General features: G+C 52.6%; 1 protein-coding gene across 1 annotated transcript in view; it reads right to left on the minus strand.

Annotated features, from left to right (window-relative positions):
• LOC103609133 (CBP80/20-dependent translation initiation factor-like) overlaps nucleotides 1–20805 on the minus strand; it is a 42534-nt gene extending 21729 nt beyond the window's left edge. Inside the window, exons 1-3 of the mRNA XM_008593491.1 lie at nucleotides 20801–20805; nucleotides 18147–18633; nucleotides 14827–15126 (exon numbers count right to left, since the gene is read on the minus strand). Of these exons, the coding sequence (XP_008591713.1) occupies nucleotides 14827–15126; nucleotides 18147–18633; nucleotides 20801–20805 (792 nt within the window). The remainder of the gene's footprint in view (nucleotides 1–14826; nucleotides 15127–18146; nucleotides 18634–20800) is intronic.
• Between the last annotated feature and the right edge of the window lie 791 nt (nucleotides 20806–21596).

Below are 21596 nucleotides of genomic sequence, written 5' to 3' on the forward strand. Positions count from 1 at the left end.
GTGGAGAGTCCCATCAGTGAACACAGATCAGGAACCTCCTCTACCAGAAGGGAATGCCCGTGGCTTCCCCCAGTGCATTTTCTGGGGGATTAAACGTTTGTTCTGTTAGCTCATGTATGACCTGCTCACCTCCTCCTCTGTGTTCCTGCAGACCTGGGCTCCTGTTCCCTGGTTGATAATTAATGTGCCATTTGAACAACGAACATTTCTGAATGAATAGAAAATAAGTAAGTAGCTGCAAAATATCAACCCCATTTTCTACCTGGCCGCCCCAAGTTCCTTAGAAGACAGGCTGAGAACTGCCCTTTGACTCAGGCTCCCAGGATGCTCACAGACACTTTTCTAGAACTCTAGGGCTCTGTGACCTACTGCCCTCCACATTAGGAACATCTCAACAAGGGTGCCTGCTGAAAAACCCCAGTAAGAGTCTTATCAGAGGATTCCATACAATGTACAGCAAGGACTCCAGGGACCCCAGGCATGGGCCATCAAGTTGGTGGCATGGAAACCCAGTGACCCCACAGCTGCCCCCTGCTGGTGACCCAAGGTAGGCCAGTTCTGGGGTCCAGGAGGCTGCCAGCTCTTGCCAGGGCTACCCCTGGGGGGCATGAGAGCCTTGAGGCCTGAGGGGAATGGGGCACGAAGGAGGGAGATGACCCCCCACAGAAGCTCCCCATTGTCCCTTCACAAGGCTGCTGAGGCCAGGTGAGGCTGCCCCCTGCTCTCTGTGCACCCCTGCCCCATGGTCTGCTCTTGAGCTCTGCTGCAGTCCCTCTCATCCCCTCCCATTGCAGTGGGGGAAGCTGGCTGACACCCAGGGCTCTCCCCACAACCTCTTCCTGCTGTTTGAGACAAACCAATGCATTAAAAAAAAAAAAAAATTGCAGCCTCAGCTGAGCCTGTTAATCCTTCTTCATTCCTAAGGGCAGCTGGGTCCCTGGGCACAGAGAGAGGCACCTCTGGACAGGCACTGTTCTTAGGGAGCCTGGGACCCATGCTCCAGCCTCCTTCTAAGCTGAGACCTCTGTGGCCTCCAGGAGCCTCAGCTGCCTTGGGTATAAGATGGGAATTAGCACTATGCTGACCATCCCTGGAGGTCTGGATGGGGATGGTTGCTGGGGGTTTTAGTCCAACTCTCAGCTAGAGGTTTCTGGATTCAGGGCTGGGGTACTAGAGGGGCTGCAGATTGCACACAAGAGAGTGGCCTGGTGGTACAGTCACCATCACATGAATTAAGTCTTCCCTGTGGGAGAACCCCCAGGATGCCAAATGCTGGGAGGCGGCAGCAGGCAGTTGAGGCCGGCCTTGCATGCTGGTGCCCCCTGCAGGTCACTCTGGCCACCCAGGGGTGCAGTCACCAGAGGACATGAAAGCCAATCAGGCCCCAGACTCTGTGGAAGGGGCCAGGAAGGTGGGGAAGAAAGGGCCAGGACTGTAGACCAGCCTGGGTGGGGAGGTTGGAGGAAGGAGTCTGCTTTTCACTGGTCAACCCACTGACCAATCAGTCACCAACAGGCACTTACCAAGCACCTTCTCTATGCCCAGCATGTCTGCTTTGGAATAATAAAGAGCTGGAGAGGACTTCTAGACCACTTCTTCTAACCCTCTTATTTTATGGGTGAGGAAGACACCAGAAGGGTGGAAAGACTGGCCAAAGTGGCCCAGCTAGAGAAAGGTAGGGCTGGGGCTCGAACCCGGGTCTCTTGCAGCCCAGGGAGTTTCCTCTTACACTGAACTTTAGATCCTCAGCTTCTGCTGCCTCCACTTCTGGTGAACATCTGCCAGGTTGCAGACTGAGAAACCCCCATCTTCTCTTCCCAACCCCAATGTATTCCAGGCAGTGAGAGATGGACGGAGGTGCCATGATCCTGCTGCAGAGCTGGGGAGACCTGACCCTGCAGACCACACCTTGCCCAGTACCTTCATTTGCCTCATGGGGATACTGAGGCTGAGGGGTCAAAGCTAGGCAAGGGGCTGGATTCAGACTTCCTGTCTACTGCTCCACCATTGGAGAGAGGCCAGAAAATATGTACTGGGAGGAGGAGAAGGGGCTTCTATGGGGAAGGGTGAGGTAAAAGCTACGAAGGTTGCTTTGTGGACCCGTCCTGCCCGCAGCTGCACGGAGTAGTCCCCAGGTGGTGGGCACCTGGAAACTTGCCCTCTCCTACTGGGTAGTGCACTCGTCAGGGAGGGGTGGCCATGGGTCTCCCAGTCTCGGATGCCAGCCCCCTAATGCTGTACCACCTGCCTCGGTGAAACCCAGGGGTTTAGAGCCCCCCAGAGGGCTGGTTTGGGTCCCAGATGTGGCAGCTCTCCCTGCCTCTGGCCCAAGGCCTGCCCGAGGCCTGAGGCTGGCAGGAAGCTCATGACTCTTGAGGTAGAAGTTTTACTTTTGGGTGAAAATATAGTCTTGGCCTAAAATAGCGAGAAGGAGGTGCCAGCAAGATGAACAGGCCAGTGTGGTTACCATGACCCGGGGTCACGGTCTGGCTGGGCAGCCTCGCCCTGGGCTGGCTGACACTCAAGGAGCCCCCTGTGCTCAACACCCTCGTCCAGCTGGCAGCACATGACCTGCCCCACTGCCACCCCCCCCACTCATCCCACAGGCTCCAATCACCTACAAGCCTTTGCTTTGGTTCTTTCCTCCCGTTTTCTTCTGTTCACCCAAATCCTGCCTCTTTTCTCCTGCCACCTCCTCCAGGATGCCTTCCCCAACCTCCTCCACATACAGGGCTCGCCTCCCCCAACATTCCTAAACTGCTTTGTCAAGCTGGCCTTGCTCCTCCAACAAGCTTCTAACTATCTGGTAGAGGCCCACGGTCCCTGCTTTGCTGGGCTTTAACAGTGCCAAACTCAGGTCACCCAGCAGGGCTTCCACCAAGCACCAGGTCCTCTGAGAGCTTTCCTTGTGGCTGGATCCCAGGGCTATTTCAATGTTGTATCCAAACCCCAAGATCTAGTGTTCCTGGGGACCCATGGGCTTGTGGAAAAGGTCTGTGTGGGCATCTCAGAGTGGTCTCTACTTGGAGCCTCTTCTAGGAACTTTGAATGGATTAATCCATTTGATGGTTTACTGTTGGTCATGGGCGTGGTTCTGATGGCTTTAAAAGGAGAGCATGTGAGGAGCTCTCTCCGCTCAAGCCATCTGCCATCTTGCAATGTGATATACTGCGTAGCTGAAGTCACCACCAAAGAAGGGTCTCACCAGGTGTGTTCCCTGGACTTTGGACTTCCCAGCCTCTGAAAGGGCAAGCAATACATTTAATTTACTTATGAATTATCCAGTTTCAGGTAATTCTGTTATAAGCAACAGAGATGGACTGATATACTAGGTAACTCTGCTTCTAACCCCATTTTACAGATATTACTCCTCTAGTCAGATTTTTTTTTAACACCCAGAGTAACGCAACGATTCTTGTCTAGTGGGGTTGGTGGTAAGTGTGAGTCCAATATGTGGAGCTCCAATTTACATGCAGCTGCTCAGAAATGCACTTATTTCAATTACAGATATTTACGATCTTTAACTAGAGTCTGGCCATCTCCAAATGCCTCCTAAGCTACCCCGTCATTTGGTATTGCCTTTGCTCAGTGAATGAGCCAGGAGGTAAGGGCACAACTCAGTGGTGTGGGGGCCCTTGGGCCCTCTCTGCTTCATGGGTCTGGGTGTGTGATCAGGGTGTGTACGCAGTCTGCTTGGGATATACTTGGTCCCATGCTGGGCAGGCTCGAATCTGTGCATGCTCCCCTTTGCACAAGGGATAAGTGTGGTCACTTAAAAGCCCTGCTTCCCTAACGTAAGACGTGAAACCTCCTATAACCCATCACACACGTCTTCCTAATATATGGCCTCTTCTAACCTCCCTGGGCCTCTAGTCTCTCTCGTGTATAATATAAGTGTGTTGGACCAGACAATCTACAGATACCTCCTTCAGGTCTACATCTTTCTATGATTTTTAATCAATTCTGAATCTCTACAACTATGGAACCAACAATGCTGCCTGGGTCCTACTTTATCAAGTCCAAATCCTTTTGCCTCTCAGGTCCTTAGCTGGTCCATCTTGCAGACCTCTCCCAACTCTCGGCTTGACTCCAGGTAAGACAGTGTCCTCATTGTCCGTCACTTGTGTTATTTCTTTGGGTCTTGGTTCACTGTATTTCTCCCATCAAAAACACCCTTTCAGAAAACACTTTGGCAGTTGCTCAAAAAGTTAAACATAAAATGCTCATATAATCCAGCAATTCCATTTCTAGGTATATACCCCAATTGAAAACAGGGACTCAAAACAGATATTACTCAAGGCAGTATTATTCACAGTAGGCAAAGGTGGAAACAACCCAAGTGGCCATTGATGGATAAATGGATAAACAAAATGTGCTATATACATAAAATAGAACATTCTTCAGGCATGAAAAAGAAAGAAATTCTGACACCTGCTTCCACATGAATGAACCTTGAAACTGTTATGCTAAGTGCAATAAGCCAAAAAGAAAAATATTGTATGATTCCACTAGGTATGCTGTACATGGAGTGGGCAGATTCATGGAGACAGAAGGTGGAGGGGAGGTGGGGGATGGGGAGTTATTGTTTAGGGGGCAGAGGGCTTCTGTTTGGGATGAAAGGGTTTTGGTGGCCATGATGGCTGTCCAGCCTTGTGGGTGTGCTTGGTTTGCTGGGTTGTGCACTTAAAAATGCTTAAAGTAGTAGATCTTATTTTACTGTTGTATTTTACTACAATAAAAAAATTGCTAAAAAAGCTAACGCAAGAAAACAATAGCAAAACTGACCTTCCCTCTCTTTCTTTCATAACCACCTGCTCCAGCTTGACAAGTCTTCCTTACCACTGTGCCTGGGCAGACCTCTGAGCTCCTCAAGAATTTTCAGGGAACACCCTGGTCTACTTGAAGCCTTGCACAGGCTGGGTGCAGAGGAGGACCTCGCATAATAACTCAACTCAACACTATTTTCTTCCTTTTGAAAGAGTGACCCTCTGCAGTCCCCTCCTTGCCTGAGGTCTGCCACTCTCCCTCGGTGGTGGCTGGGAGCCTCCCTGGGGAGCCAGGGACAGGGCGGCAAGCAGTTACATAACCTGCAGGGAGATTCTTTCCATTGGCCCAGGCGGTGCCAGCTTTCCGGTGGCGGCCGCGGCAGGTAGAGGCGCCCTGTCTGGGCTGGCCGTGCCCAGGCAGGGCAGAGATGCTGCGATCTGGAGCCGCTTAGCATAGCTCAGATTCCCGGTGGCGGCTGGGGGCCGGCCACTCACTGAGCTGCGGGAAAGGATCTGCTGTCTCCTGCCTGCCTGGCTCTGGGGAGAGAGGAGGAGGAGGTGCTGGGGGTGAACTGCCTGCCAACCAGCCAGGGGTGACCCTCTGGGGCCCGGGACACCCGAGCTGGCCTTCTCCGATAACCCACTTATCTGCAGGGCCTGTTTCTGCATGGCAGCCTCAGACAGGGAAGCGCCCAGCCAAGGTCTATCAGGGAGTTAGCATGGAAAATGAAGCCGGGGTGGGGGGTGAGGGTGTGCAGGGAAGAGGACACGGCCTGGCAAGGGACACGGGTGATGGCGAAATAATTCCTGACTGGGGTAAAGCTCCCCTGGCCCAGAAACAGGAGGGAGCAGAACAGCATGCCATTCCCTCCCGCGGCTGCGGCCTGTATGGTCACCACGTATGCCCCCAGTCCTCCTTTGTTCCCACTGGATGGAAGCTCCTGGAACCAGTGCTTGCTGAATACCTACTATGTGCCAGTATGGTGGTGGGACACAATGATGACATTCGTTGTCCAAAAGACATCTAGGCACACAAGCCTCAGATAAGAAAAGCTTAAACATGAGTCTGTAAGACTCAATGAAGGGGACACACAGTGAATGTTAAAGGGTCAGAGGAAGGAGAGGTGCCTGGACTGGGAGACCAGAAAAGGCTTCCCGGAGGAGGCAGGTTTGACTAGAAGGAAGGGGGCACCTGTCAACCCCAGGGCCCACCCCAGGCAGGACCCATGGGCTACAAGCATGCATTGCCTATCTTTGCCAAACTCAGTCAGCACAGGATGTGGGAATGCTGCCCCAAGACTGAGGCCAAGGCTGACTTCTGGGAATCTATGATGCGAGGCCCAGAGATCAAGTCGGAAGGGCTCCTTGTTCATCTCCAGCCCTCCCGCCAGGGCAGGTCTCCCACTCTGAGCTGGGGGCTGTGGGTACATGAATGCGTTTGCAACAGGACAGAAACTGGGGTGCAGAGACATGTCTCAAATGCACACAATCGGTGTCAAGGCAGCAGTTGGTGCCACCACACTGGGCTCTCAGGGTCTTGGCTTTGCTGCCTAGGGCAAGAAATCCTGTCTAGAGAAATGAGATTGGAGAAAGTGATCATGCCTGCAGTTCCAGATGGCCCTGCTGATTGGACTCAGGAAGCTGCAGGCTTGTCTGGCTCTCCCCTTTTGCACCGTCCTGAGCCATCCTCACTCCTAACAATGCAGGGCAGTGGCTGCTTTTACAGGAAACAGTGACTTTTGTCCAAGGGTCCCACAGCTCCTACACATCTGGATCTCCGTGAAGGCCAGCGGTAGGTCTCTTGGGAGGTCCTCAAAAATCCATGCGGCCTCAAAAGCCAATGTGGACTTTCTCAAGAGGGGGCGCTCTGATTTTAAAGAAAATAGTGGTAGCCCAGAGCCAGGAGGCTGGGTGCTTGGCTTTGCAGGAAAGCTCTCTGGTCTCTGCAATGCCTAGTGCCCACCTGATGACAGGATGCCTGGCAGGCTGCTGTCCTGGGCTCCTTTCAGGACTGACTGAGGGTCAATGGTCCTTTACTTTCCACTGCTTACTTTCAGATTTAAAAATCAAAATGCTTTTTTATGTTCAAATCATTGGCTGCTTTTGTCCCACTGAGCACTCCACAGTTTCAGAGGGAACCTCAGGCTTAGCACTTTTGGAAGCCACCTTGTCCCCAGGCCCCCCTCCTCCAAACTGAATACTCAGAGATCTGGTCAAAATACTGACTTCGAGATATCCCAGCTGGAGCCTTTGAATAAAATACTTGAGGCTTGGATAGTATCCTCCACCTGTACAAAGTGAGAGAAGACCAGAGGGTTGGGCATGTTAGCTGAGATGACAACACATACACAGGGTCTCCCATAGTGTGTGGTATAGGGCAGGTGCTCCAGAAGTGTTTGTTGAGAGGAAGAAACAAAGATTGGAGAAATGTGGGTAAAAGTCACTCATTCCAAAGCAAATGTAGACAACAAGTTTGGCAACGAGGCACATGGCTCCTGCTCACTCTGGCTCTGGCAGGGTGGGCTAAGAATGGTGGTATGAGCCAGGCTTGACTCTTCCTATGGTGGGGATGGGGGAGGGGCTGCCACAGCCCTTTATAGAGGTTCAAGCTCCTGGGACACATGAGGCGAGCCTGCTGGTGCCCACCTCAGGGGAATGTGTGCACCAGCTCTGCAGCCCCTCCCTGGCCATGGCACAGAGGACTCACAGGATGCTCAGATGCCAGCCAGTTTTTAGGAAAACATAACAAACAAAAACAACAACAAACTTTTGTAGGCCTCCAAAAAACCCTCCACAATCTGCCCATGGGGAAGGTGGCTTGCACTGTCCCTAGCCCTCTGCTTCATCCCCTCCTAATTTCTAGCCACCCGTGGAGGGGAGCTCAGTGTGCATGTGGCCCGGGGCTTCTGCTCAGGCTTTGGAATGCACAGAACAACGTGCTTCTATCCCCGGGTATGCCTGGCTTGGGCCAACATTAAAATTAGTTTACATGCCTGGAGTGCACATCGGCTCTGCGATGGCTGTGCAGAAGAGGGAAGGGGTCTGGGAGAGGCTGGAAAGGGGAGATCTGAACTGCATGGTTCATTTGGACCTGGGCAAAAAGAGAGTGGAGGTGTTTCCTCAGGTGTCCTCAGCCCTCCAGAGGCCCAGGAAGCTCAGAGACAGCAACCGCTAGAGCCACGGTGGATTATTCTACTGGGTGGATTTTGGAATCATCACTGATGGTTTTTTGAGACAAGTTCTTGGTTTTCCCAGGTTTCTGTCCCTTACATCCTATGTGGGGAGTGGCCCGGGAGCCAGGAGCCCCGGAAGGCCTGGGACTCTGGGTGAACCTTGTAGCTTCCATCTGTAAACTTGGGGAAGGATCCCTGCCCTGGAACCCACCCGGGATTCACACACATGACAGTGCTCAGAAGGGCTGAAAATCCCCTCCTGCCCCAGGGACCATTGGTACCCAAGACTGAGGACTCCATCTCTCCCTTCCACGGGCATTTAGTGAGCATCTATTATGTACAATTCACGAAGCCAGGGACTGGCGATAGGTGGTAATTCAGCCAGGACTTTTGCCCTCAAAGAGTTTACAACTTAGAGCTAGTCAGAACTCCAAGAATCAATGTTAGTCCTTCTCCTTCCATCCTCTGTAAAAGACGAGGGTTAGAAAGTCCAAACTTCTGGTAAAGGGGAATGACTTCTGATTTTCCAGAAACTTTGGGAGAAACCAGAGAGAAGGAGATTCCCCCTTACGAACAGAGTTAGAGAGATGGCCCAGTTCCTCTTCCCAAGCTTGCAAATGTGGGACCAGGAGAGGAGCAGGACGATGGGAGAAACAGGGTGGCCCTGGAGTAGACACATACATCTAAGGTAAGGCAAGGGTAAGATACGTCTTCAGGGCTTGAGTGAGACAAGATATTTTGATTTACTGATAGGAACAGCCAGACCAAAAAATCTTGAGAGACCCGACAGAGTCACCGCCCAATTGAGTTTCTATGTGTCAAAAATCCTAAACACAATGCTTAGTGAGATACGTCTTCAGGGCTTGAGTGAGACAAGATATTTTGATTTACTGATAGGAACAGCCAGACCAAAAAATCTTGAGAGACTCGACAGAGTCACCGCCCAATTGAGTTTCTATGTGTCAAAAATCCTAAACACAATGCTTAGTGGTGACCCAGCCAGACACTCTGAAGAGTTTATCTGTTCTCCAGCTCGAGGTCAGCTTTTTAAGAGGCTGTCTTCTAGAAGGTGCTGGTGGAGAGCAATTTATTTTGAAATCTGGTTACATGCCAGATTCTGGTTTTGTGTTGTCTTTTCACAACAGCTCTGCTGTGTTTACAACTTGGTTGAGTTTTTTTTTTCTTCAAAAAAAGGTATCGCATCCTTCTGTTAGATGTGTTGTTGGCAACAGTTGCTAGGGAGAGCTGGGTTCAGTTACAGACACACTGATGCCTGCTCTAATAATACTTTGCTCTGCATAGCTCAGAGGCAGACGCCTCTTGGCTGAACAGGGCGCGCACATTTCAGCAGAGGAGGGCTTGAACTTGCACTGCCCAGCCTGGCTCGGCAAGGGAGCACTCCCAAGCCCACGTGGAAGTCCTGGGGCCGTGACAGGGCAATGCTGGGTGGAGGGGCTCAGGCCTCCAATTCCTGTCATTCCAAAGGTCCCATAAAAAGAGGCACACTCATTCTTTACTTCTCCGTGAAACTGGAGCACCCCCCTCCCATTATCGTACCACAATTCCCTGCTGAGGATCAGGGGATAGTCTTGGTTACTTCTGGGCATCCCACGTTCTCCTGGAAGTCGGGAATTAATCAGCGCACATAATATAGTTAGTAGTGACTCTGCAAACATGGGGAAGGGGGGGAACCTCGGTGGGGAGGGGGAGGGTGAGACAGGCTGAGCTGTGAAGCTCATCACCTCCCAGCCTCACCAGGTGGCCCAGCCTTCAGCACAGCCTGGCAATGTGGGTGAGAGTGAGGTCCTTTTCCTGTAACACGTGATAGCTATTCCAACAAATGTCTGAGGCCAAGAGAAAGGAAAAGGAAATGGGGAAAGAAGCCGAAGACAGAGAACAAAAGGCTGGTGGGAGGGAAAAGGCAGCTCTCATCACCTCAGGGAGAAGTCTCAGGATGATGGTGAGGGAGCTAGGCAAAGGACTTCTGGGATGGTCTAGACCGACTCCCCTACTCTACAGAGGGGAAACCGAGGCAGGGAGAGCCGAAGGAGTTGTCTCAGCAGCCGAGTCCTCCACATCACTCAGCAAAGAGCCCAACACCTGATGCATATTTCTTGCCTGGTTCGTGGTGTGACGGGCAGAGCCAGCTGGCTCATAAGGAACAATCATGGACAGTCCCGGTATCTCTGGGGTATTAACAGTGGTGCTCAACCCTGGCTGCACCCTGGAATCACCGGGAGTTCTTTAAAAAAGGATGCCCAGGCCCTTTTCCTGAAGAATCCAGTTCAACTGATTTGGGGTAGGACTCCTGCACCAATATGTTCTTCAAGTTCTCCGTGTGATTCTAATGTACAGTGAGGCTGAGAACCAATGATCTAAACCAGACCCGGTGTCTGAAATGCAGTTCCCAGGCTGGCTCCCCACTTATGACAATCACACTGATAAGAAACTGTGCCTCAATTTGTCCATCTATAAAACTGACCCATAACCTACAAACCATCAGTCATACAATGACCTGCTACTTCAAGGTGTGGCCCCTGGACCAGCAGTACCAGCGTCCTCTGGGAACTTGTTAGAAATGTAGAATCTCAGTCCCCATCCCAGAACTAACACATCAGAATCTGCATTTACATGAAATCCCATGTCCTTCACAGGCACATTCAAGTTTGAGAGCCATTGATCTAACGAAGACTACATGCTTGACATGTAAAAGACATTTAAGAAATGTCTGTTTAAGTTTATTTACAGAGACACTACAAAGAAAAGGGCCTCACCTAAGGCAAAAAAGAGTCAGTTTGGATGTAAAAATTGAAGACCATTTTTGAGCTGTGGGATTGGTGACAAGGGTCCACTGAGACCCCAGGGTCTCTGGCACTGGCTCATGAGGGCAGTGTTTCTGGGTTCCTTGAGATGGAGATGCTAAGTATGGCTGGGAAGGGTTAAAGGACTTTCGACCTCCTCCCACCCCCTAATTCCCACACCGTGGGAGCTGCCCTCGGAGCTCTGCTGCAGAGTGTCTACCACATCAGAGGCTGCCCCGCTCCCCTCCATGCTGCCAGCTCCCATTGCCAAAGCCCAGGCAGCAAGAGCAGTCGGCCAGGGAGGGCAATGTCCAAAGACAGCTGCTGGGAGCCCTGCTCATGGGGCACTTCACACCCTGGCCCCTTTGCAGCCAGCGTCACTAAGCCGGGTCTCAGAGCTTGTGTGTGGAGGTGGCAGCCAAACCTGGCCACATGAGGGGCGTCTCAGAGGCCACTGAACTGAACCAGGGGCTGGCTGGGGACCCAGGACCAAGTGGGTCTGGAGCGGATGGAGCTGAGTGCGAGCCTCGGGGAGAAAGGGGAGGGAAGGGCTCTGCAGACCGGGCCCAGGACTGGCTGCCAGGACAGGCATAGAAACAAGGATCTCCAGACAATGGAAACAGGTGTAAAAGATGTCCCCATAGGTGTTAAGAGGGAAAGTGGGGTTTGATGACCCAGGCCCACTGCTTCCTTTCTTGTACCTCTTGGGTTTGGGTGGTGAGTGGCCATGAATTATGCTGCCTGGAAAGGCTTGCTCCAACCTGACTCCTCCAGGGCTGCAGAGAGGAGCAGCAAAGCCCAAGGAGGCCCAGTCAGACCTGGTGGCCTCCTCTGAGCCTTGAAATAAGGGGGCCCAGAAGGGGCCAGGGGCAGCCTTGTGCCAGCACATTCAGCCTGCCTTCCCATGTCAGCCCAGTGACCTGGGTCTGAGTGCCAGATCGAGCCCTCTGGTGAAACCCTTCAAGGGGCTCCCTCCTTGACTCACATGGAAGCTGGGGCTGTGGGTGGTGAGAAGGGGTGAGTGGTGGCCTATGGGGACATTTAGATTTCTGAATACCCACCCCATAAATGTTCCACCCAGGCAAATGGCCTCAGAATGTGAGCTGCGTCTAGGAGAAGGGAGAGGGGAGGCTTCTAGTGCCTTCCCCTTCAATCATCCATTATCATCCTCCAGGATCCCCCAGGGTGCTCCAGAGCCAGGCACTGTGCAGAGCCCAGGAGAGGTAGACAACAACACGTACCCGTTTGTCACTGCGTGTTCATGAAGTCATTGGGTTAAGTTCTGATCCTCCTCACTGCAAACCTCTTAAGGACAAAACTGCATACATTTCCTGACTGCTGCATTCTCAGCCTCTGGGCTGGTGCCTGACACATGGTAGATACTCAGTAAATACTAGTTGGGTGACTGGATGTTTGTGGCTACAGGGTGACAGGTGCTGGGACAGAAGGGCAGAGTGCTAAAGGAGGTCAGAGAGGGGATTGCAGCAGGCTTCCTGGAAAGTGGTACCCAAGCGCCACCTGAAGCATGAAGACAAAGGGGTGGATGTTCGGGGTGGAAGGGGGAAGTGAATTCTAGACAGGTGTGTGGAGGGGGCCTGTCCACCCAGGATGCAGCAGAGGTTCAGCCTGCCTGGAGGGTGGGGGAGCAGGAAGCCTGATGTGGGAGTGCCAGGTCTCCTCTGCCCCAGAGACAAGGTGGCATCAATAGGGTTAGGTCTCTTGGGCTGGTCCCAAAGCCTACATCTCTCAGGACAGACCTATCATTGAGACACAATATGGGGAAAGCAGGTTTGTAAGGACTAGGGAGAACCAGGGCTGTCTCATGCAAGTGGCAAGACCTGGGAGAGTGAGAAAGGAAGAGGCTCACGGGGGTCACTTGGGTCCCTTCCCGAGGCCCTGACTCATCGCCAGCAGCACGGGATTGTAGAGTGTACAGATGGGGGCTAGTGTCAGTGCTGCCCCAGCGGAGCGGCAGAGGCCAGGCTTTGACTGACGACGACTGAATCAGGTCTAGAACCTTTGCTTCCCAGCTTTTAACTTAGTGCTTTTCCCTGCCCTAGTGTTTGTCAAAGGGTGTCTCTCAGCACACCAGTTCCACGAGAACTTGTCAGCTGGGGAATGCAAAGAGGACATATTGAGTTAAATGCAGCCAAACAGTTCCCTTCCTGTGGGGACAGCTGGAACCTGTCTTCAGCTGGTGTACCTTGTGGCTGGTCAAGAGGTGTGTGCTTGGAGCTCCTTTGGTGGCTGAGCGTATCCCAGAGCAAGGCTGCTCTTAACAGGGGCGGTTGGGAGAAATGTCTTCTCTCGGGTGGCTTCTGTAGCCAGCCACCCTCCCTGGGTGTCCCATGCCCGGTATGTCTGCCCACCACTGGCTCTGGCTAGTTACTTGGAGCTGGCAGCCATTGTCTAGAACTCTTGTCCCTTCCTGGCCCTTCTGTGAAGAAACCAAAACCAAAAGCCAAATGCCAAGGCCACAGGCTGATCATGTCCCTGACTTCTCCATGCCTGGTGGTACGTGGCAGACAGACTTCTCCCTGCCCGTCACCCTCCACACTCTCCCAGGACATTCCGGCCCGCGAGGAACATGCCCGATGTGCAAATCCCTCAGGTAATGCGGGAATTCGTCACCAGGGGAGTGCGGGCGATCCAGGAATGGGAACCCGATCAGGGCCTGGAGCTGGAGAGAGCAGCCCAGGCCGGCCAGGGAGGGCTCATGTTGCACTGAGCGAGACGCATGCGAAGAGGGGCTGGCAGCGACAGAGCCCCGTGGGGGGCTGTACAGGGCCCCCAGCTGCAACTTCCTCCCAGCCTTTACGGAAGACATAGAAACCAGGAACCAGGTGGTTAAATGACGGTGACCCCATGCCCTCGTTTACACCAGCTGTTGAGGCGTCATTATGAGCGGGGGGGCCCCCTGTGACTCTCAGAAGGGATGCAGTCTAGATCTCTGTTATCTGGTCACCCTTGTAAGACAGAACTGCAGGTGGTCTCTTCAGCTCTGTAGTTCTACTTTCTTATCTCCCATTTCACCTCACCTGGGCTGGCAGCTCCATTTGTATCTCAACTAGTCTCTCAAGTACAAAGTAGGAGGAGAGATGTCTTTCTTCCAGCCTAGACTCTCCAGGGATATCTGGTTCTGGGGCCTGGTGTGGCCGCCATGCCATGTTCCCTGCTGTTGCTCCCCGATGCCACCAATTCACCCGCTACCGCCCACAACGGAAGAGCAGGGACTTGTGAGATGAAAGAGTGCGAGGCTCGGCTGAGCGCACACACCCACACCCACTACACACTCATGCCAAGAACACCACCACGGGAGCTGGTCTCCGTGGAGGAGCCAGTGAGCAGGGGCAGGGTTAAGCGCTCTGCAGGTGAAGGGGTATGGAGCGCAGAAGTCCTGACCAGGCTCGGCTGAGCGCACACACCCACACCCACTACACACTCATGCCAAGAACACCACCACGGGAGCTGGTCTCCGTGGAGGAGCCAATGAGCAGGGGCAGGGTTAAGCGCTCTGCAGGTGAAGGGGTATGGAGCGCAGAAGTCCTGACCAACAAGACAGTGTTGGGTCTCCAGGCTTTCCCTCTGCCAGGAACCCCATTGTATCAGCAGACAGACTGGCCCTGTCCTGCTCCCAAATGACTCTGCTCAAATCCATCTCAGTGCCAGCTACAGCCAAGGTCTGAGGGGATGGTCCTGAGGAGGAGGAGGTGGAAAGGAGGAGTCCACAGCAAGTCCATGTCTGCTCAGATGGGGAGAGGTCAAAGCCCAGAGTCAGGTTCAGACCAAGAGCCAGCCCTCTTATCATGAAAATAGAAAGAGGGAAAGGCTGGTTAAACAAAAAGCATCCATAAAAGTATATTGGTCCCTTGTAACCATGGAGCACTTACACAAACATACGCAAATCTGGCCACTCATCTCTTGCCCCTTGATGCCTTTTTAAAATTTTCTATAATTAATTGGGCAAGGGTGGAACTTGGGAAAAGCTCAACTGTGGTCAGAACTTGCAGCCCTCTCTCTAGTAATAACCCAGCACTGTGGAGGGCCCGGGGGCGTGGGGATGGACAGCTGTCAGTGTCCGGTTACCTGCAGCATGTTGAGGAGCAGGCTCCGGAACTTGGTCCCCTCCACCATGAAGAGTGCCATCTTGTCGCAGAGCTTGGCGGCGGTGAAGGCGAAGCTGCGATCGGACACGGCCTTTTGGTAGATGGTCCGTACGATCTCTCCCAGCATCTCCTCGGAGTTGGTTGAGTTCTGGGCCTCCTCCATGAAGGTGGTGAGCTTGGCGTCCACATCGCTGCTGTTGTTCCGCATGCTGTTCAGGATCTCAATCAATTTGTCCATCTTGTTCTGCTGAGGGTTGGTCGCCTCCACGGCCACTTCATCCTGGGGTGTGGGAGACAAACCAAGTGTGCCTGAGTGAAGCCCAGGTTTCTGCGGGGGGCGGCTTGGAGGGAGGGCTGCCACCCTCAGAAAGAAGGACCCAGTTCTACCTTCTTGGACCTGAGGCTGATCCCTTTGGGAATGTCTACCTCTGCCCATGACCCCTCATGCCCCAAAGGCTCTTTGTTGACATCTTTCTTGGTCCCTGTGACATCCTAGGCTGATATTTCTTGCAAGTTCTAGCTCCTACCCATGATTCTCATATAGCTTGGTTTTAATTGTTTCTCTTTTTACCCATCAAATGTCCTATCCAGAAATGATTTAATGGGGCTTATAAAAGATGAAATGAGCTAACATATAAGAAATAGGGTCAAAGAGAAAATAAGCATAGGAAAAATAGGTCAGGAAGGCATGTAGGACCTGAAATGCCTGCAATGGTAGCTGGAGGTAGCCCAGGGAGTGACCACTTTGTCCCCCACACCCTCAGCTCTGAATGCCCAAGGACAGTCATGTTCTCTGGGGATAGGTTTCCATGTGGCCATGACCCTGGCTTTGTGTCCTGTGGAGACTCTGCTGGCCTTCTGCATACAGATACTACACACCAAGGAATACTCCAATGTGCCACTAAAATGGTTGGCATTTCTAGGAGGGAAATTTCAGACAAAAAAATTTTACACCCTTGTGAGGTTTCACTGCAACTGAGGCCAGACCAAGGACTGAAGGAGGAAGAAAATGGCATCTGATGTCTCAAAAGTATTTACTCAAACTCAATAGATTGGCGGCTAAGAATGTGATGCAATTAACTGCAGGGATGTGAGATCTTTTTGGAAAGGCAGGTTCAGACTCCTGCCCCTGCCCTTCTGTTTTCAGCAGTGGAGATCTGGGCCGGGAGGCACAGACCAAGGTTCTAGATCCTGCCCTCTGCCTCTATCCATGGGGTTTGGGCAAGTGGTTTCACTCTTTAGGCCTCGTTTTCCCCACTGGTAAAATGGTGATGTTAGACCAGAAGATCTATAGCTTGCCTTGGGCCCTAGCATTGTGGGGTTGAGTTCCAAGGGCAGCTGGTCTCTCATTTGAGAGGGCTGAATTCTCTCCTTCTCCTCACACCCCTCAGATTCACCCACCTTTTCAAAGAAGGCCAGTCAGAGTCCCTGAGTTGGGCCAAGAAGACAACTCACCACCCCAATGGACATCTAATGCTTTACTTATTTCTTGAAAGAGAGAAAGGAAGAGTTACTTTCCCTGATACAAATCTTGTTCAGGATAGGACTGGTGGCTCACCTGTTCCCAGGGTTTTCCCTTTTTTGGAATGAGCACCCAGCAGAGCTGGGAGTGACCCAGCCTCAGCCTAAGCCTATGTCCTCCTGGTCCAGGAGTCCTGGAGGCCGCCCCTGAGGGGAGTCCTTCACACTGATCTGTGGGTGCTATAGATCTACCTTATCTATTCCATTCCCTCCATACCCCACTCCCTGAACATCTAGGCCCCAGCGCAGGAATGGTGGTCTGCATAATAACTACCCATGGGGGTCTTTCCACATATTAGCTCATTTAATCTTCAGTCTGTCTGTAAGGTGGGTAGCATTACACCCCTTTTACAGACAAGGGGGGCTCAGAGAGGTTAGGTAACATTCCCAAGGTTGCCCAGCCAATCAGAAGCAGGGTAAGGACTGAGCCTGTTTGCTGGATTTAAAGCCCGAGCTGTTTGCATGCTGCTGCCCAGCAGTTACATTTATTAGAACTCTAGAGAACTTAGTTCATAATCCTTCTGCCTGGCTGGGCTACAGCAACCTGTCCTGGAAGCTCTTCAGGCCAAGACCACGCACTGGCCATCAGTTGGAAAGCTCTTCCAGGCACCTACCTGTGGGATGTAAGGGAACAGTGAGGCTTTCCTCCAGGACCTCACAGCCGCCTGTCCCCACACGGAGGAGGAGCAGGGACGGGGGGCACTTGTGGGTGTAGGAGCAGCATTTTATCAAGAGTTGATCTGGGAGGAGGTCTCACCTGCCTCATCCTGCCTGAGTGTGGGCCTTGGCCTGGCATCTGGGGTGAAAGGTCAAGGAGAAGGAAGTAGAGGGAAGATGGAGAAAAAGCCCAGAACATGGAGCTCTGCAGGAACCCCAGAAAGAAGGCTCCACTGCTCTGCCTGTTGCATGGGCAAGCTGGCCTTTCTCCGGAATGGTTCCTCCCTAAGGTGACCTGACCTGCACCCTTGATGGGTGGGGGTGCTGGACTGAACACAATGGACTTAATGCTGCAAGTGGCAAATCCCGGTCCCTTTTCTGGAGGCCTGGGTTATCTCCTCCGAAAGCTGTGGTCCAGGCCTGGGGTGAGGAAAGAGCATCCCGGGAGGCAGATGTATGGAGACCTCGCTCTTGAGGTCTTGCCAGCACAGGTCGGAACCCACATGGTGCGGAGGGTGGAGCTGTCTTACATTTTGCACCTTAGATCCCTCACTGGCTGCTGGGAGACGAAGGCGGGGAATGACCAGACAGAGGCCAGCCTGCTCCCACTGCCCAACTCACCTTTGCTCTGCATCCTGGCAGGGACCACAGCCTGGATGGCACTTACCTCTGGGAGAAGCATCAGTACCCCTCATTTCATAAGCTCAACATTTCCCCAAATGCCCTTTAGCATGAACAGGGCAGTATCTGACCCCCGAAAAGCCTCCCTGCATCCCTCCCATCACCCCCAGGCAGGATCCTCTTCTTCCCCCTCTCAGGCTGGCAGTGGGTACCAAGTGCCCTCCCCGGGACTCCTGGGGGCCAGAAGGTGAGGAGCCAGAATGTCCTGGAGGGGTTCACACAGGCTGGCCACGGGTCTGCTCTCTGGTGGCCCACTGGTACCCAAGGCAGCTGTGGCCTGGTGGGTGGGTCCATGCAGCAACCAAAGCCTCTGCTTCCTTCCACACAGCTCCCCAGACCCTTAAAGCAATAAGACTCTGCCCTGAGCCCACCTTCCAAAGTGCCTACCTCTTGGCTGTCCTCCCCGGTGCAAGAGAACAACAAAAATTCAATTACCGGTACCTTTTCTTTTAGCCTTCGCCGCAGTCTGTCTTTGGAAGACTGGAGCAGGGTAATTCTGGGCCGCTCCCCGATGCGCTCGGGAATAATACTGTCTTTACGCTTTGTCTCGGCCTCTGGCCCCCCTGGCTGCTGGGGGGCCAGACTCTCAGAAGCTGCCAGGGCCAAGGCATCAGGGCTGCAGGGGGGCTCGAGGCCACTGTGCCCGGTGTCCCCCAGGGTGTCCTCAGGTTTGGGGCTCTCGGTGGGCATGGTCTCTTTGGCATTGCGGTGGGCTCCTGTCTCTCCCCTGTCGCCTGGTGGGTGCTTCATGTTGCTGTGGTGCCAGCGCCGGTTCTGGCTGTAGCCGTGGTGGGTGGGCCTGCCTGAGGGGTGGGGTGCTGAGCCCCCCTGGTAGGATTTCTGGTGGTCCCTGTTGTGTTTGGCACTTCCTGGCTGGTGGTCACCGTGCTGCTGGGCCTTGTTGCCCCCTGGAGGTCTCTGCTGCCGTCTGCAAACCGAAGGGGAAAGACAGAGAGGGGGTCACAGGGTGGGCCGATCAGGGTCCCTGCGTCCAACACTAGGCAGGAAGTCACTGCCTTGTCCAGTTGTTCATTTTATCAACACACTCTGAGCACCTCCCATGTGCCAGGCTCTGTGACAGGCCTGGGGACAGAGCAGAGAACAGCCAGACAGGTCCCTGCTACTGTAGAGGACTTCAGTCAATCCTTCACTTAAAATCAGTATTTTACTCATTTATTAGAATACGCATGAAATAAAATTTAAAAGATCCTATAGAATGTGCAGCGAACTCTCCTGCCTCTGTCCCCAGCTACCAGTAATGTCCTCTGGAAGCAGCTGCTCCCAGTTTGTGAATTTTCCAGACATATTCTATGCATGTTCCAGCAAAGATATATACACAGACCTGCCTCCCTTAATGGCCATCCCATTAATGACTTTTCACTGTAATGCTTTTGAAAATTTATATCACTTTCAAACAGCTTCTTTTTTTTTGTACATTGACAGTCACCCCAAGCCCACTAACTAAATATGTTAGAAGAAATTGTTACAGACTGAGTTGTGTCCCACCCACCTCTCACCCCCAATTCATATGTTGAAGCCCTAACCCCAGTACTTCAGAATGTGACTCTAATTGGAGACAGGGCCTTTAACAAGGTGATTAAGTTCAAATGAGGCTGTTAGGGTGGGCCTAATATAATCTGACTGGTGTCCTTATAAGAAGAGGAAATTTGGACACACTGAGAGACACCAGGGATGCCACACACGGAGAGGACACATGTGAGGACACAGTGAGAAGGTGGCCATCTGTGAGCAAAGGAGAGAGGCCTCGGGAGAAACCAACCCTGCCAGCACCTTGATTTTGGACTTCAAGCTTCCAGAACTATGAGACAATAAATGTTGTTTAAGCCCCCTGGTGGGTGGCACTTTGTTATGACAGTCCTAGCCAAAAAATACAGAAGTGATATTCAACACAATGGTTTTAGACAAAAACAGGCTCACCAACTTACTTGACAACACTTTCCAAGCTGAGAATAGCACATGAAGGGATGGCCGGTTAGTTACGTGGTTAGAGCACGGCACTGATAACACCAAGGTCCAGGGATCAATCCCTGTACCGGCCAGCCGCCAAAAAATGAAAAAAAAAAAAAAAAAAAGCACATGAAACAAAAGTGTTCTGTGCACCGTTGGACAAACCCCAAATGTTTTGATTTGCAGACTGAGGGCAAGTGTGTAGGGGTCATCAGTGCGTGAGGGCTGCCCCCTGCTTGGCCTCTCAAACACCACCTTGGTATCATAGTCCCTGGAGGTGGGGGGTTGGGGTGCCTCATTAAGGTCTGTCGAGGGAGGAAGTGTAGGCCCCTCCCCCGGCATTTACTGGGGTGGCCAGTCGGAGTGGTGCCGTGGTTTTCTCTGGAGCTTGGGCTGGAGTTAGAGCAGTTACTGTCTGAAGTTTTCTGTCTTGCTAGGCTGCCCCTGCCCTGGCCTTCTGGCTGCACCAAGCAGGCTTTTGTTGGGGCTTCTTTTGTCTGCCTGTGCCTAGTGGCGTTTCTGGGTTTCTGCTTTCTTTCGCTTTAAGTCTGGGACGCACGGCACGAAGCCAAGAAGCAAACTGAAGGGACTCACCACTGCGGCACTCTCCAGCTCCAGCTCAGCCTTCTGCCGTCTTCTTCCCACCTGCAGAGGCTTCTTATGTTTGTTTATATTTATAATGACCTAGGTTTTTAGTTGTCTGTATTTATTTTAATAATTTCAGAGTCATTATAAAAATATCTATAAAAGTCTGGTCCCCTGCACTGCATCCTGCTGGCTGGGTGTGCCCTGGGCCCTGCATGGTGTTTCTCATCCTTGTTGTCCAGGTTCAATCTTGTTGGGTTCTGATGGACATTCCCAGGCAAGGACAGAGCTGCCCTGACACTTGGGCCCGACCCCCACTGGCATGCCTAAAATATTCAGTTTCATTCCCTGTTGTAGGACAGCACCTGGTGGTGGGTCGGCCCCATCTGCAAAGTGGGGCCACTGAGTCAGGTTCATCCTAGTGTGATTCTATCACCAGCTGGTCTCCAGATTGCCCAGACCCAAACCCAAGTGCCCAAGTCAGCTCCAAAGACTGCAGCCTCCTTCTGAGGAACATAAACCAACCCTCACTGGGGGAGTACCGCATGGCCCATGACACCTCCCTACAGTGCCACGTGCCTGAGATTTTGTGTGAATTCTCCCTCCTTTAATTTTTCAGTTACTTTCAACTAATTGGCCCTTTCTCCTTCCATTCTCTTAGTTCTTTGACTGTGAGTTATTTTTAAGCCCAGAGAGGAACCTTGGAAACTCCCTGGCAGATAATGCTTGATTCTCACAGCTTTTGTCATCCTTATTTAGAATTTTTGTGGCGTCTGCAGCTATGGCCCAAGACATGCCCCCAAAGGATGGCTGACTGAGCCCTTTCCAGGATCCATCTTGAAACGGCCTGCTTTCCACTTGCCATATCAGGGATTTTCCCCTCTCTGCCCAGTGCTCCCCCTCCAGCACCTCCCCACCCCTGCCATGAAAACAACTTCTGTCCACCTGGAGAAGGAGGAAATAATTTCTACATGGCTGGTGGTCAAGGGCTGCAGAAAGAAATCAGCGAGGTCTTGCAGAACTTCTGCTGTTTGCTCTTGGAAATATGGGAGGAGCTGAAATTCCATGTTCTCTTGCTTGGAAATACACTGGAGCCAGCTAGCTCTGACCATACAGCAATGACCAAGGATGCTCCAGCCACTGGGCACTAGCGGTGTTCTCGGATTCACTCTTGCTGGGTGGCAGCTCCTTGGCACACATGGAGGGCCATCTGCAGGTGGAAGGGACACCATGGAGTCCACTCTCAAGCGCCCCCTCCTAACTGGCAGGCAAGACTAATGGGCTCAAAAGTAGGAGGCCTTGACAGGGAGCTACATGGCAGCTGGCTGCAACTGGGTG

The sequence above is a fragment of the Galeopterus variegatus genome, unplaced genomic scaffold, assembly GCF_000696425.1.
Source record: "Galeopterus variegatus unplaced genomic scaffold, G_variegatus-3.0.2 Scaffold9238, whole genome shotgun sequence".
In the NCBI taxonomy this organism is placed as follows: Eukaryota; Metazoa; Chordata; class Mammalia; order Dermoptera; family Cynocephalidae; genus Galeopterus; species Galeopterus variegatus.